This window comes from Meriones unguiculatus, chromosome 19 (genome assembly GCF_030254825.1).
Source record: "Meriones unguiculatus strain TT.TT164.6M chromosome 19, Bangor_MerUng_6.1, whole genome shotgun sequence".
Classification (NCBI taxonomy): domain Eukaryota; kingdom Metazoa; phylum Chordata; class Mammalia; order Rodentia; family Muridae; genus Meriones; species Meriones unguiculatus.
The window spans coordinates 30,642,240-30,656,539 of NC_083366.1; the positions used below are offsets into that span (position 1 = coordinate 30,642,240).

Consider the following 14,300-nt stretch of genomic DNA (forward strand, 5'->3'; position numbering starts at 1 on the left):
CCCACACATGCATGTTCTTTGTTAGTTTTTATATCTTGAACATTCCATATAAGCATAGCACAGGGAGAGAAATGCACATCTCTTCAGTGCACGAGCAATGAATTTGCCAAAGAGATCACACGCACGGGTGACCAACATACACACCACAAAAGAGAATACTAGCATAGTTGCAAATCTCCCCGGGGCTTCTTTTCTGTCCTGTCCGTCACGGTACTCACCCTTCAATGGCCTCAGTCAATCAGCTGCAGAAAATATGTGAGGAGCCAGTAGGGCCCTTCAGCACCCTCCATTCAACACTTACTGAAAGGTAACCAGCACCCTGAATCAACTGTATGAACTAGAATTTATAACTGGGACTAAAATTATTAAATATCTTGAGTTAAGATATCTAGTATCCTGAGTTAAGGAGGAACCCCTGAAGCAAAAATCAATGAGACACAAATCTGTACTCAAAGGCAAGATGCTTCTCTTGCTTGCCTTTATTAACAGAAAAAATACGAAAATAATGTATAAAAAGTCTCACGAAAAGGACACCTAACAAAGTGGAGAAGTGAAATGATGAAGATAAAAGTTGAACTTAATGAAATAGAAGCAAGACACTAGAAACGATGAGTAAATCCAAAATTCGATTCTCTGGGAAGATACAAAAATAAACCTCACACAAATTTGGCTGGAAATAAAATAGAAACAAAAACAGACAATACAGGAAGTTGATTATGATAATATAATACTCTGTGAATATCAACAGCAAAAATAAACAGCAAAAGGCCTGGCTAACCCAAAGGAATAATCAACAGAGATAGCCATGGGGGCACATTTCTATAGTCCCAGAACCTAGAAGTTGAGGTTTGAACCCCAAAGTTTAGCCTGGGAAACAAAACAAAACTCTATCTCAAAAATAACAGTAATCCCCAATATTCTAAAGGAGTTTCATTCAACTAGGTATAAAATTAATTACACATAGCTTGTTTTTAGAAAACACTGGAAGGATAATTTAAGGCTCACTAGCTAGAGGACCTTAGGGCTGGATGGTTGCCTACATGAACAGTGTTACAGTTTCAGAGAGCTGACATCCTAGACCATGGGTTGGCAAACTATGTCTTCTCATCTGTCTTTATAAGTCCGTGGTCTGGGAAAAGTCATTTCATTTTCACGTGGTTGAAAGGAGACCAATGAAGAGTGATGTCTCAGAACATGTGGAAATTAATAAACATGCAAATTACATGAAATGAAAACTTAATGACTCATAAAGAGAATTTAATTTTCCTCATGAATATATGTAATAATCCTGAATAAAATGAGCTAATTAAATATAGTAGGATTTTACCAGAATAATGGGCTATGGTCAAGTAGGGTTTAATTCTATGAATGTAAAGATTCCTTAGTAATTAGACGTCTGGTACCTTAATTATATGAACAATCTAAAGGAAGCTAAAACATGGTTTTTATCAGCTTTAACTGATAAAACTCAGCAATCACTGTTAGGTGCAAAAAAACTAACAAAAAGTAATAAAATGATACTACTTGAAAACAAAAGTCTCAGTAGTTCCAAGGATGCAAAAACCCATAACACCTACAAAACAGGAGTAAAAATTCACAGTAAGAAAAATTTGTAGTGAATTAAATGAAAACAGCATAAAATTTTAAAAAAGACAGATGAAGATTTTTAGAGAAAAGGATATAATTAATTAATAATAATAATAACAATATAATAATAATATATAAGGAAACTTAAATCTCAAAACAACTGAAAGAAACACAGAAGTTTACTGAGGGGGAACATGGCCAGACCACAGAAGAACAAGCATGTTTATAAGAGAACCATAGTAGGTGCACGGACCACTCAGCATGTCTCCTGCGTTCCTTCTGTGGCTCTCCAAACACAGCATCAGCAATTTGGACTCTGTGATACTTAACTGTGATTATAACTTTGCATGGATTGAGAAGCACCTAGGGGATTAAAGAGGCACAGTTTTAAGTGTGTCTAGAAGGGCATTTCCAGAGAGGATTAACTTGTAGGACATTTCTCATTCAAAGTGCAATACAGAGTAAATCGAACTGCATAGGGAGTGTCCTTAAAATTCAGGAAGCTCTCTATGAATGCCTTCAGAGGACAGAGGGCATAGAGTGGACAGGCTGTGAAGGCAAGGACTTCAATGTGATCGTTTAAGTTTAGGCTGTGAAGAATGGATAAACCTTCAGCTGCACTAAAGAGAAGAAACAGCCCACCCCGAAACTGAAAAGCTATGGTTTTCTGAGGGATGGCAAAAGGTGTGCTTAAAAAAACACACTGGCTCTAGAAATTGGGCAAAGGAGCCAGGAATGGTGGTACAGCCATTCCTTTCATCTCAGCACCTGAGAGGCAGAGGCAGGCAGATCTTTGTGAGTTCAAGGCCAGCACAGAGTAGTGTGAGAACTGCCAGAGCTACACAGTGAAACTCTGTCCCAAAAAAGAAAAGAAACAATGGAAGGTTTAACAGAATGCAGGCAGGCCTGGAAGGGTAGCACCACCAAGGAGAACGACTATCTCGTGAGCAAGAGGGGTAGAATGAAGAATGAGGGACGAAGAAAACTGGGAAGAGTAAGACAGAACATGGAAGACAGAGTGTTTATTCCCCTAATATTTGAATATGTAAACCCCCAAACCGTAATCCTATACATCACTGAGAAAATCCCAGCAAGGGATCACCCTAAAACAAACAAACAAACAAACAAACAAACCGAACTCTATTATGGCAGGATTGTTGCCCAGGATTCACATGGCTGGAAATCTCTTAATTCATTGATAGTAGTTACTATCACATTCTCAGATACACAAATGGGATCTGGAAAATGGGGCACTAGGGATACACGCACGGGCAAGCAAAGCGATCTTCAGAATCTTTTGGATGAAATACTAAAGAACAAATGGTGGACCTCAACCTTTAGAGTGTAAAACGATAAACCCAAGGCAGGTGGCTGACACCATTAGTTTTTGTGTTTAAATTTTTTCGTTGTTTCTGCCTTCCACCTTCCCGATCGTGAGTGCTCTCTGTCACGAACAATTCCACATTTGGCTAAGGCTGAGGATCTGGCTTGCTTCCATGTATGTGGACCTATCTGCATTGCCCACGTGGCACGCCTGGGTTGGCTACCCAGAGGCTATTTAAGCTGTGGGCTGGCTTTCCCCAGGGTCCGAGGATTGTTCAAGGTTCCTGAATAAACTGCATTGAAAAAAAAAATTTTTTTTTTCGTTGCAAATATGGCTGCAATAAGGTGCATTTGTGTATGATCTTACCTTTCGCTGTATGGATCCCATTCGTGCTGATTTCACATCCACAGACTGGTAGGTTAGCCACAGGCCTGTGTCTACATGTTGTATATAGCAAATGGAGTCTCCATACTTGATTTCTGAGGTTCCCATGCCATCGACTTCTTTTCTCACCCCCACATCCAATTTTTCCTATGTATAAAATGAGAGTAACATATATTTAAAAAAAAAATCACTAGTCTATGTCATTAGAATACTATCTTATAAAACCATTCCTTAAAAATGTCAGTTCTCTAGGTCCCCTGAAGTAATGGCAACGGCCAAATATTATTTTTATTGGCTTTTTGGCTTGGGTTTTTTGAGCTGGCTCTTTGGGGCTTTAGCTTAGGTCTTGGGTTTTTGGGCCTTTTCCTCCAGGTCTGTCAGCTGAACTCATGAGCCTTTGGGTTTTTTCCATCCAGACCTGAACTGAGAAGGAAGGTCAGCTGGGTGCTTTCTCTGCCTCTCTGAACTAGCAGGTTTCCACCCCAGCATCTGGTTCCTACATCTTGATTGGTAAAATAGAACAGTTGGGATTTTCATTATTTAAAACAACATCCTGGCACCCAGCATGGGCCTTGAACCCTGAACCCTCAGAAATAGTGAATTTTCTAAATATGATCCAAAAAGAAGGCCCCAGCCTTCTGGAGTATGCTGAAGATATACCTAGTGCAGGCATTGGACTAACAAGCACAGATCAACAAGACATGGCAAGGTAACCCTTTGCCTTCGGGAAATACCCAAAGGGACCTGGCACAGGCCCCAGCATCAAATTCGATTCCGTCGTTTCCTGTCAGCGTAGGAGAAACTCATCCACAGAGCAATTAAAAGAGTTAATGCCTGTTGTTAAAAACAACACTGCTCTGGATTTAATCAAGGACAGAACAGCTTCAATGGATAAACAAAAAAGTTCAAGAAATACCACAAAACAATATATTAGCGAACTGCTCTAAATGATCAGAGACCTAAGCTAAAAATAAAAATAAATGGCATTGTAATTAAAGGTCTAGCAGACACAGGAGCAGATGTGACAATAATTTCACCAAAATCTTGGCATCCAGATTGGCCTCTTCAGGAAGTAAGTATTCAGCTTCTACGGATTGGATCTTTATCTCAGGTAAAACAAAGTGCAAGATGAGTCAAGTGCATAGGGCCAGAAGGACAAACAGGAAAATTACAGCCATATGTGGCTAATATAGCCATGAATTTATGGGGATGCGATTTGTTACAGCAATGGAAAACACAGATTAACATTCCCCCAATCTCAGAAACAAACTATAAAATAAAGACTGCTTCTGAGAAAAATATCGAAAGGTATTATCCGGAACAGTCGGACTGTCCAGGTTGCCTATAAGCAGGACACAATAGGTGTTAGTCTTTCAAGGGCACCAACTGCCCTACCTGTAAAAGGGTTAAGCAAGCATAAAAAAATAAGTTAATGAATAGTAAAAGGTGGGTGGGCTGGAGAGATGACTCAGAGGTTAAGAGCACTGTCTGCTCTTCCACAGGTCCTGAGTTCAATTCCCAACAACCACATGGTGGCTCACAGCCGTCTATAATGAAATCTGGTGCCCTCTTCTATGTGGGCACACACATGCAGGCAGAGTACTCTATAAGTAATAAATAATAATTTTTTTAAAAATTGTTTTTAATAATTTTCATCTATGTGTGTCTGGGGTGTGTGTACAAGTGACTCTGGAAAACAGAAGTATACATCAGAGCCCTTTGATATGGAGTTACAGGGGTGTGGGGCCCCTGACTGGGTGCTGGAAAGCAAATTGGTTCCTTTGGAAGAGCAGCTGGGCTCACAATGGCTGAGCCATCTTTCTAGCCTACGGCTCAGTCTTGTCATCTACAAATAAAAGTATCTCTTTAAAGGGTCAGAACAAAAATGAGACAGCACTTGAACATATTTGGAATTTAAAAATAAAATCCCTTCAGCCAGCCTGAACGACTTTGGCCATAATGCCTGTGAGGGTGCTGACATTCATGCAGTTGTCAGTGATAACGGAATCTTATTTCCCTCAAACTAATTAAAGCTGTAGTTTCTGCTCCTGCAGTTTCCAAAACAGACGGCAGAGTTTTGTGTTTTTAAGAAGGGCTGAGATTCAGGAACTCACTAGGTCAAAATTTTCGAAATTCCTTCTTTGAAGGTGTATGTGCATGTGTATGTGCATGGGTGTGTGTGTGTGTGTGTGTGTGTGTGTGTACACATAGCTACAGGCACTCTGAAGCCAGAACAGAAAAAGGGTAACATATCCCTTGGAGCTGGAGTTACAGGCAACAGTGAGCCACCTGATGTGAGTGCTGGGATCTGAATTCTCTCTCTCTCTGCAAAATCAAAAAGCACTACTTTGGTTGTTGCTGTTGTTGTTTTGTTTTACCTGTATGCATGTCTATATACCATGTGCCATCCCTAGCATGCTTGGAGGCCAGATGTGGGCCCTGGATCCCCAATAACTGAAGTTACAACAATTGTAAGCTGCCACATGGGTTCTGGAAATCGAACCCTCAATCTCTGGAAAACAGCCAGCGCTCTTAAGCACAGAGACCATCTCTCTAGTCCTGTCATGTTTCTTAAAATTGCAGTCTCAAAGCTGAATGGATGCCTTCTTATTCCTCATTCATGCTTTCACCGAATAACTGCACTTGCTAAGTTGATGTTATGTTGTTTCTAGGTCTTTGGTTATTTGATTATTGATGAAATTGGGGTGTGTGGGTGTGTCTGTGTTTACTTGCTTGTGAAAGCCAGAAAATAGCCTTGAGAATTATTTCCTAGGCACTGTCCCCATTTGCTCTCTGAGACAGGGTATCACACTGGGAAAGTTTACCAAGGATGCTAGGCTGGCAGGGCAGCAAGCCCCAGGGATCTGCCAGTCTCTGCCTTTCTAATACTGGGATTATAAAGACATGCCGCCACACCCAGATTTTTTACATGGGTTCTGAGAATCAAAGTCATGTTCTCCTAATGAAGGCAAGCGCTGAACTGACTAAGCCCATCTACTATATAAATGTTCACTGAAGAATACCTTGAAGTAAAAATTATTTGAGTTTGTTTGTTTGTTTTTTATCTAAAGGAACCATTCAAACAAAGCAAAAGTGAAGGCTAAGTATGGTAGAACATGCCTATCATATCAGTTCTTGAGATCCACGTGAGGTAGGATTGCTTCAAGTCTAAGGCCTGCCTGCTCTACACAGCAGATTCCAGGCTAAACAAGGCTACGTAGGAAGGCCCTCTTCTTGAATTGCCTTGTCCAGACTTAATATGAGGGTTTATGCCTAGTCATATTGTAACTTGTTATGCCATGTTCAGTTGATATCACTGAGAAGCTTGCTCCTTTTTTTTTTTTAACAGGGAAATGGAGGAGGAGTGAATCTGGGAGAAAGGAGAGGTAGAAGAGGGTGGCTGGGGAAAAAAGAGGGAGGGAAACTTGTGGTCAGCATATAATATATGATAGCTAAATAAATAAATAAATAAATGACTGCAGAGAAAAAAATTAACACAAAACAAAAAAGTCAGAGTCTTTATCCCATCTGACTTTTTTTCTCTTTCTTTTGTACTGATAATTAATGAACCTTTATGACCCTAAAGTGAATGAGCAGATAAACTTCAAATTTAAATAAGTTTCAATTCTCAGTACAGAGAGGTCAAGGTCACCTCAAAAGCATACAACTATCAACTAAGTTGAATGAACTATTATGCAAATAACTTGCAACAGTAGTCTAAGAATCAGCAATAAAACAGATAGACTATTGTAATTTCATTCTATCAGATGAGATGGAGTGCTGATCTACTTACGCCAACCCTGTCGATGGGAAAATTAAATTCTGGAAAATATAACAATGTAATTATCTCTTCAGAAGAAAACAATGAGCCTCTCAACATTTTTGTTCTTTTATCTGGGAAATTAGTTTATGGTCTAATTATTTGTGTTTTGAGAAGTCCTGCACTCATTAGCTGTGCACAGAGGTTTTTTGGCTCTTTATTGTAATGGGCCACAGTCACTGCAAGGGGTTTTAATGAGGAGATTTCCAAGGGACTGTGTTCTGATTGTAATGGCAACCTTGAGTCAGGTAAGAACTTGCTGAAATGACATGAGACAAAGAAAGCTGAAGGAAGCACCCAGGGTCCTGGCTGTTCTTTTCTTTGTTCATTTCTTATAGCTCTGGAGTAGGAGAAAATCAGATGAAAACAGTCAGGCATTCCAGCACAGGGTTGGGGCTGGGTATCTCAGGGTTCTTGGTCTCTTGCTCAAAAGACTGAAACAAGAGCTCACAGGGATTTGCAAACGTGTAAAGTTGTCTTTAGTCACGGGGACCACAGATCAGAAACACTCTGTCTGTGTGGAGGAATGAGCCTGTGACTGCAGGTGCTGGTGGAGGTCAGGGAGGGTGTGGATCGCCCCGAGGTGGAGTTACAGGCAGCTGTTAGCCTCCCAGTGTGGGTGAGTCCTGGGAATTGACCGCCAATCCTCTGTAAGAGTAAGGTAGGTTCTTGACTGCTGAGCCATCTCTTAAACCCAAGGAGCTTCATTTATTTCTCTTTATGTATTTACCTATTTATTCACTTTACATCCTGATTGCAGCCCCCCTCTGCCAATCTCCCCTTACACACCTCTCCTCCCATTCTCCCCTCTCCTTCTCCTCAGAGAAGGGGGAGGTCCCCCATGGGTACCAAGCTGCTCTGGCACAGAGGTTGAACTTCTTTTTTATGGGACTAAAGGAAGGAATGGTTTGTTTACTAGGGGCGTATTTTGAGAAGTTCTCTATGTTGCTTATTGAGAGATCAAGCCTACTGTGAACTTCCTGTCACACAATGCTTCTGATTGTAATCAAATGCACGCCCGATTATGCACAGACATAAGATGGAAAAAGAGTTTCCCCCTGAAAATTCACTAAGGGACACTGTTTGGCTGATTGTACACATGCTTCAAACCTGTCTGGGCTGGACTGATCTTCCAATCCTTCTAGACTCTAAGTTTAATGGTTGTTAAGGTGAGAAAAAAAAAAACTTATCCCATATAAAAAGGGGGGTATGCCTGTAGCTCACTGGAAGTAGGGGTTCCAGGCTGCTAAGGCATCGCTGGACACATTGTTTAGAAAGGGATGTGCTGCATTGTACTTCCAGGTAAAGACTCTAGGCTTCCGAGAGCATTACTGGAAAAAGAGTGTGTGTATCAAATCCATGCCCTGTGCTCAGCTGTCTCAGATGTGTTGAACAACAAAAAGTACAGAGCATCATGAGCCAAGTGGATGACATAGATAAAAGCCTCCAGTAAAAAATGAGCCTATATTCAAGTAGAGTAAGCAGATGAGGGAAGTGGTAACCGCACAAAAACTCCCGACTTCCTCAAATCGGGGCCTTTAATTGGTCTCATTGAGTCTTGAATGGTATTCCTTTCGATCAAATTACTATGCTTTAGAAAACTGAGATTGGTTGTACTTCTCATGGCTCACTATCATAATTTTTGGAAAATCAGAACAGCAGAGAGGAGTTGGACAGTAGAACTCTTTAGAAAGGCAAACGACATTTAGCCTGGCTTACAGATGCCGGCCTTTTCCTCAGGGTGTACCTGGCTCCGTAAGTACCTTTCAGGCAAAAGGAGAAAACTGCCTCTGTGGCTTGAGGTATTGAAAGAGACACACTCAGAACCAGAGGGATCCAAAAATCTTTATAGAAACCAATCCTTCTCGACCAAAAACTTGTGTACACGAGGAGGAGGTTCAGAATGATGCGGCAGGTGGAGCCAGGAGAACTGAATAGAAATATAAGCAACTGCTCACTGCCAAGGAAACAGGTTTCAGTTTAACAGTTATCTGCCTGCAAAAGTGAAATACGTCTTAGGGCAGGGCAGGGCAGGGCAGGGCAGGGCAAGGTGGGCTAGGGTGGGGGTGAGCAAAATTCAGTGCCCAAACTCTATAATTTCTGATATCAAAGTAAACGTCAAAAAAAGAATTGTGTATGTGGGGAAGCAATGTAAATGTTGATCCTGATCACACAGCTAGAAGACAAAGACCTTAAGACAGCTATTTTTATGTTCCCATTTTCATGTGTTTATATGTGCACATGTGCATAATTTTACATGTGTACGTGTGTGAGCACATGTGTGGGTAAAGTTACACGTGTTCTTGTACATGTGCAAGCCCAAGTTAGATGCTGGGAATTATTCTCATTTCTCTTCTACCTAATTTACTGAGGCAAAGCTATTTACTCAATCAAAGCTCTAGCTCATTGATAAGGCTAGACTACACAGCCACCTTGCTCTGGGGAGCCCTGCCTCTGTCTTCTAAGCCTGGAGCTCCACATAAGTTCAGGGGATCCAAATGCTGGTCCTCATATTTACGCTCCAACCACATTAACCACTGAGCCATTTCTCTATTCATTAAAGCTTCTATTATACATATAAAATATATTTAAAAGCCAGGAGAAAAATCCTTTATACACACAAGGAATATACAGATAGGCGACTACTGTCAACAATTACAATGTGTATTTCTTTCAAACACACACACACACACACACACACACACAAACTGATAGCAATAATCAGAACACTGGGTTGGCTGAAAACCACAGGAATTAGAAGACAAAAAGTCAATGGAACTGAAATAACATCAGAAGGAATACCCAATCTGAAAATTACACAGATACCAAAAGTGCTCTTGCGGCCAGACATGGTGGCTCATGCCTGTAACCTCAGCAATGGGAGGATGACTTCAGCAAGGGGACTGCTATGAGTTTGAGGCCATTTTGGGATGCAAAGTAAGTTCCAAGCAAGATTTGGGGTTTGGAGTAAGACCCCATTTCATATAAAGCAAACCAAAGCAAAACAGACCAAAACACAACACACTCTAAGATAAACATATTTTCTGCTGTTAAATAGAAACTTGGCTCAAAAGGCCACACAGTTTAATTTGTATAACTGATCTACCCATCAGGTTCCTGTTATACCAATCAAAGAAACCCTGAGATCATTGCTATCATCTTGCCATTTATTCACTCATAGCTATTTTTGTCCATTTTTAGATCTTAGGGACTATAAGTTCTCAAGAACATATTTTCAACCCATCACTGTGCAGACATTTATATACTGGCATGAATACTGTCTTCCATGATTGATCAGTGTGCTATTTGTTGAAATTATTCTATATCCTTGGGATCTGAACCTTGTCTGCAAATATCAAGCTCTGGAAAAAGATTTGTTTTTAATTATGTCCATTTGTGTGTGGGCATGCACACCTGAATGCAAGTGTCACAAAGGCAAGAAGATGCATCAGGTACTTCAGAACCGGAGTTAGAGCTGTGAGCTGCCCAAACTGAGTCCTGAGAATGTCGCTCCTGGCCTTTCGATAGCATCACATGCTCTTAAATGCTGAGCCATCTGCCTAGGTACACAAAAGGCCACTTCTCAATGACAATATGTTATGTGAATGAATTAAGCAAAGACTACATATTCCTACCCCTGATCCACAGAAAATATGCCAACAAGACACTCAGATAATTCCTTTTAGGAAATGGCTTTAAAAGTAGAAAAGAATGCTTCCAAATGGGCGTGCTAATCTGGCTTGTTATGAAGTGGAAAATATTTCTGAGCCAACAGTGGCCTTAGTAAGAGACACAGAAGCACTGTTGTTACCAAGCTAGACTCAGGCACACACTAAAACTAGTGCTGTGGATCTGTTATCTGGACTCTTCTAGTACTGGCTGGCATCAATCATCTTTATCCTATAGAAGTGCTGGGTGACTAATTGATGGAGGAAACTGACAGGTCTTTAATCTTGAACAAGGATAGTCTTGACCATTTTAAATTACACATTAAGTTATTAATAATATTTAGTTACATACCTTAAGACAAACAACAGCTAAAGTTCAGAAGAACTAAAAGGTCAAAATAGAATGTGCAGCATTAGAAACAGGCCAGCAGCTAGAGGCGTCTGCTGCCAAGGCTGAGGACCTGGGTCTTAAACCCGGCACTTCTATGGTGGAAGGAGAAAACCAAATGCCCCAGTTTGTCCTGTGACCTCCACATGAACTCTGTGACAAGAAGATTTAATGTGCTTCTTTACAATGTCCTAATACAATGAGAATAGCTGGTCACTGGAAAAACAGGCCTCAAGGTTCTCCCCTTGGCCCGGCTGCACTGTGGGTGTCCTTCTCCCACAGGCAGCCCTTAGGTATCAGCAGACAAAGCTCCACAGTAAGTCCCTGAACGTGCAGGTATCGCCGTACTTCTGCTTCTCTGGCCGGGCCCTGACAACAACTCTCAGCACCATGGAAGGGTGAGTGGCGCTCCCATTCATGCTGACTGCTATTAAAAAGAGAATTGGCATGCATGCAATCGAATTTGTCTGTTTCCTAGGAAAACCGTCTTCTCTACCACTTTTATTTTCTCAGCTCCTCTCTTGCAAGGTCATTATATGCAGCGCCTTTGAATTTAATCCTGATACAGGCAAAGTTCATCTCCATTTAAGCTGTGAGGTTGGGGCTTTCTGTTATTTTTTTTTTTTTAGTTAGCATGCCAAGTACCAGGTTTCATTTAGACATACACTCACGCGTGTGTACGCGCACACACATGTACAAACACACACACTTACACTTTGTTCTTATTTCCATCTCTCAATGTCCGCTCCCATCTGTTATGCTTTAATTCCCTTCCTGGCTGCCCACTGATAATTTTGTATAGCTGTTTTTATGAGAGAAATAATGTAAAAATAAATCTACTTTAAAAAAAAAAACTGTTTACCCCCTTACTCACTGGAGAACTCTGAAATGCAAACAAAGACAAGTGAGTGACTTCCCTTCTCTGTTTATTAAGATTTATCACCGAGGGTTAAGTCTGGATCAGTTTAATGAAGCATCAGTTTCTACAACTGCCTAATGAAGATTGAAAATAATCTTTAAATGCCACAAGCTCATTACTAGATCAAAATGACAGAGAGCATCAAATTTGAAAGGCAGATTATACGGCACACTACAAACTGCTAAGCTTTGCTCTTCTTGGTGTGAGTGTACTCTTTGAGGGCTGGAGACGTGGCTCAGCTGAGAGGCTGCTTTTCTAGCATGCCTAAAGCCCTGGGCTGGATCCCTAGCAGCAAATGCATATACCAGGCACGGTATTCCTAGCATTTGGGAGCTGAGGCAGGAGGATAAGAAGTTCAAGGTCATACCCAGATACAAGGCAAGTCTGAGGTAAGGTGAGGGAGAATGGGAAGGGAGGGAAGGAGGGAGGGAAAGAACTTCAAATCTCATATTTTCTGAGCCAAAAATAAAAATCTTAAATAAAACAATACACAAAGAAGCTCTAGAAATGTTTCCATCTATTTTTGCCCTCATCTCCAGAGTCCTTTTAATGGAATTGCTAGTCTCCTTTGAGACTGTCATTCTATCACCTCAGTGCCAAAAGACTTCTATTCGTGGTGCACGAGGGAGGGAAAGCTGCGAGTTCACCTACCAAGGAATATGTCAGTAGCATTTTAAACTACAAGAAAATTACACTGGTGTAATATATATATATATATATGGCAGGTCCTACCTTATGATTAAAAGTGACATCTAAAGACATCCATGAGAGGAAGTTAAAAGTTCTAAGTGGAAAGTATACCTTATAAAACCTACAGGCATGAAAATCCATTCTTCATTATTTCGACTCTTCTTTAACAGGGCGCCCATGTGACTTACATTATAAACTATGTCCTATATCTGATTCAATTTCTACTGAATTCAACTGGGGATTTTTTTTTGTCAACTTCTAAACTTGAGATTGGCTACTGAGCATTCATTCACATCAGTGTCACAGGCACCCCTGCGACAACCTCAAAATACGTCTTTGTTGTCAACTAGTAGCATTGGTTTATTTGTTTTTATCTTCTGTAACATATTTTAAACCCTTGTTATCTATGAATCCTAAGGAAGAATGATCTTCCAGATATATAAGTTTTGAGAATATGGCCTCAGGGGATAGGCCTTCAAGTACAGCTGCTCGTGTGGAAGGCAAGGCAGCAAGACTGCCAAGTCCAAGGTCTCTATTCAGTGAAGTTCAAAGGCAGCCTGGGAAACTTATTGATACCCTTTCCCCGAATTAAAGGTCAGAAGAAACCTGGGAATGTAATAGTGCCCAGGGGAAGAATTTGGTATGACCAAGGCTGTTTACTCACCAGAACCACACGATGAAAAGAATGTCTCAACCAGAAACACTGAAGGACTGCTGATATAGATACAGAGCTCCACCAGAGTAGAGGCAGGGCAGTGATGGAGCCCAGGGCCTCATGCATGCTGGGAGAGTGCCCCCCTCACACCACCACTGAGCTATACGACTGGTAGAGCTATGTAACCTTTTCACATTTTTTATGTGTGAGTCAGGAACTTACAAATTTGACCAGACTGGCCTGGAACTCACTCTGTCACCCCAAGATGGCCTTTAACTTGTGCTCTCCCTTCCTTGGTAGCTGAGATAAAAACCTCAGGTTTGACTTTCATTTTGGAATTCATAAAGCTCAAGATACCAATAGAGTCTAAAACAAAAAGTTCAGCATTTCCACTTGCCAAAAAAAAAAAGAGGCTCTTGAAGGCACACTTCACGAATACCTGAGTCAAACACACACCGAAAAGAAGGCACTTTTGTCTTCCAGGATGAAAGTGCTCATTTTTCTTACTGAAAAGAAGGAAAAGTGCAACATACGGGTCCTATCCATCACTGACACTGCCCGGGGAAAGAAAATGGCACATCGTTCTGTGCGTGTAGGGGCAGGGGGGCTCGAGTGAAAAGTCGGTGGTAACATACTTACCTTGTAAGAGTGAGAATCTGAGTTTTATCCTTAGAATCCACATTAAAATAAAAATTAGACAAACGCTTGTACTTCCAGCTCTGGGAGTAAAATTGGGTAGATCTCTCAGGGGCTCGCTGGCCAGCTAGTCTAGCTTACAGGCCAGTGAGAGACCCTGTTTCAAAAAACACGATGGATGGCTCTTGAGGAAGGACATCTGAGGTTGACTTCTGTCCTCCTCAGGCAT

General features: G+C 41.1%; 1 protein-coding gene across 1 annotated transcript in view; it reads right to left on the reverse strand.

Annotated features, from left to right (window-relative positions):
- The window catches only part of Ryr2 (ryanodine receptor 2), a 533,102-nt gene that overhangs the window by 255,857 nt on the left and 262,945 nt on the right, over window positions 1–14,300 (reverse strand). The window contains exon 12 of the mRNA XM_060372656.1: window positions 3,278–3,442. Within this exon, the coding sequence (XP_060228639.1) occupies window positions 3,278–3,442 (165 nt within the window). The remainder of the gene's footprint in view (window positions 1–3,277; window positions 3,443–14,300) is intronic.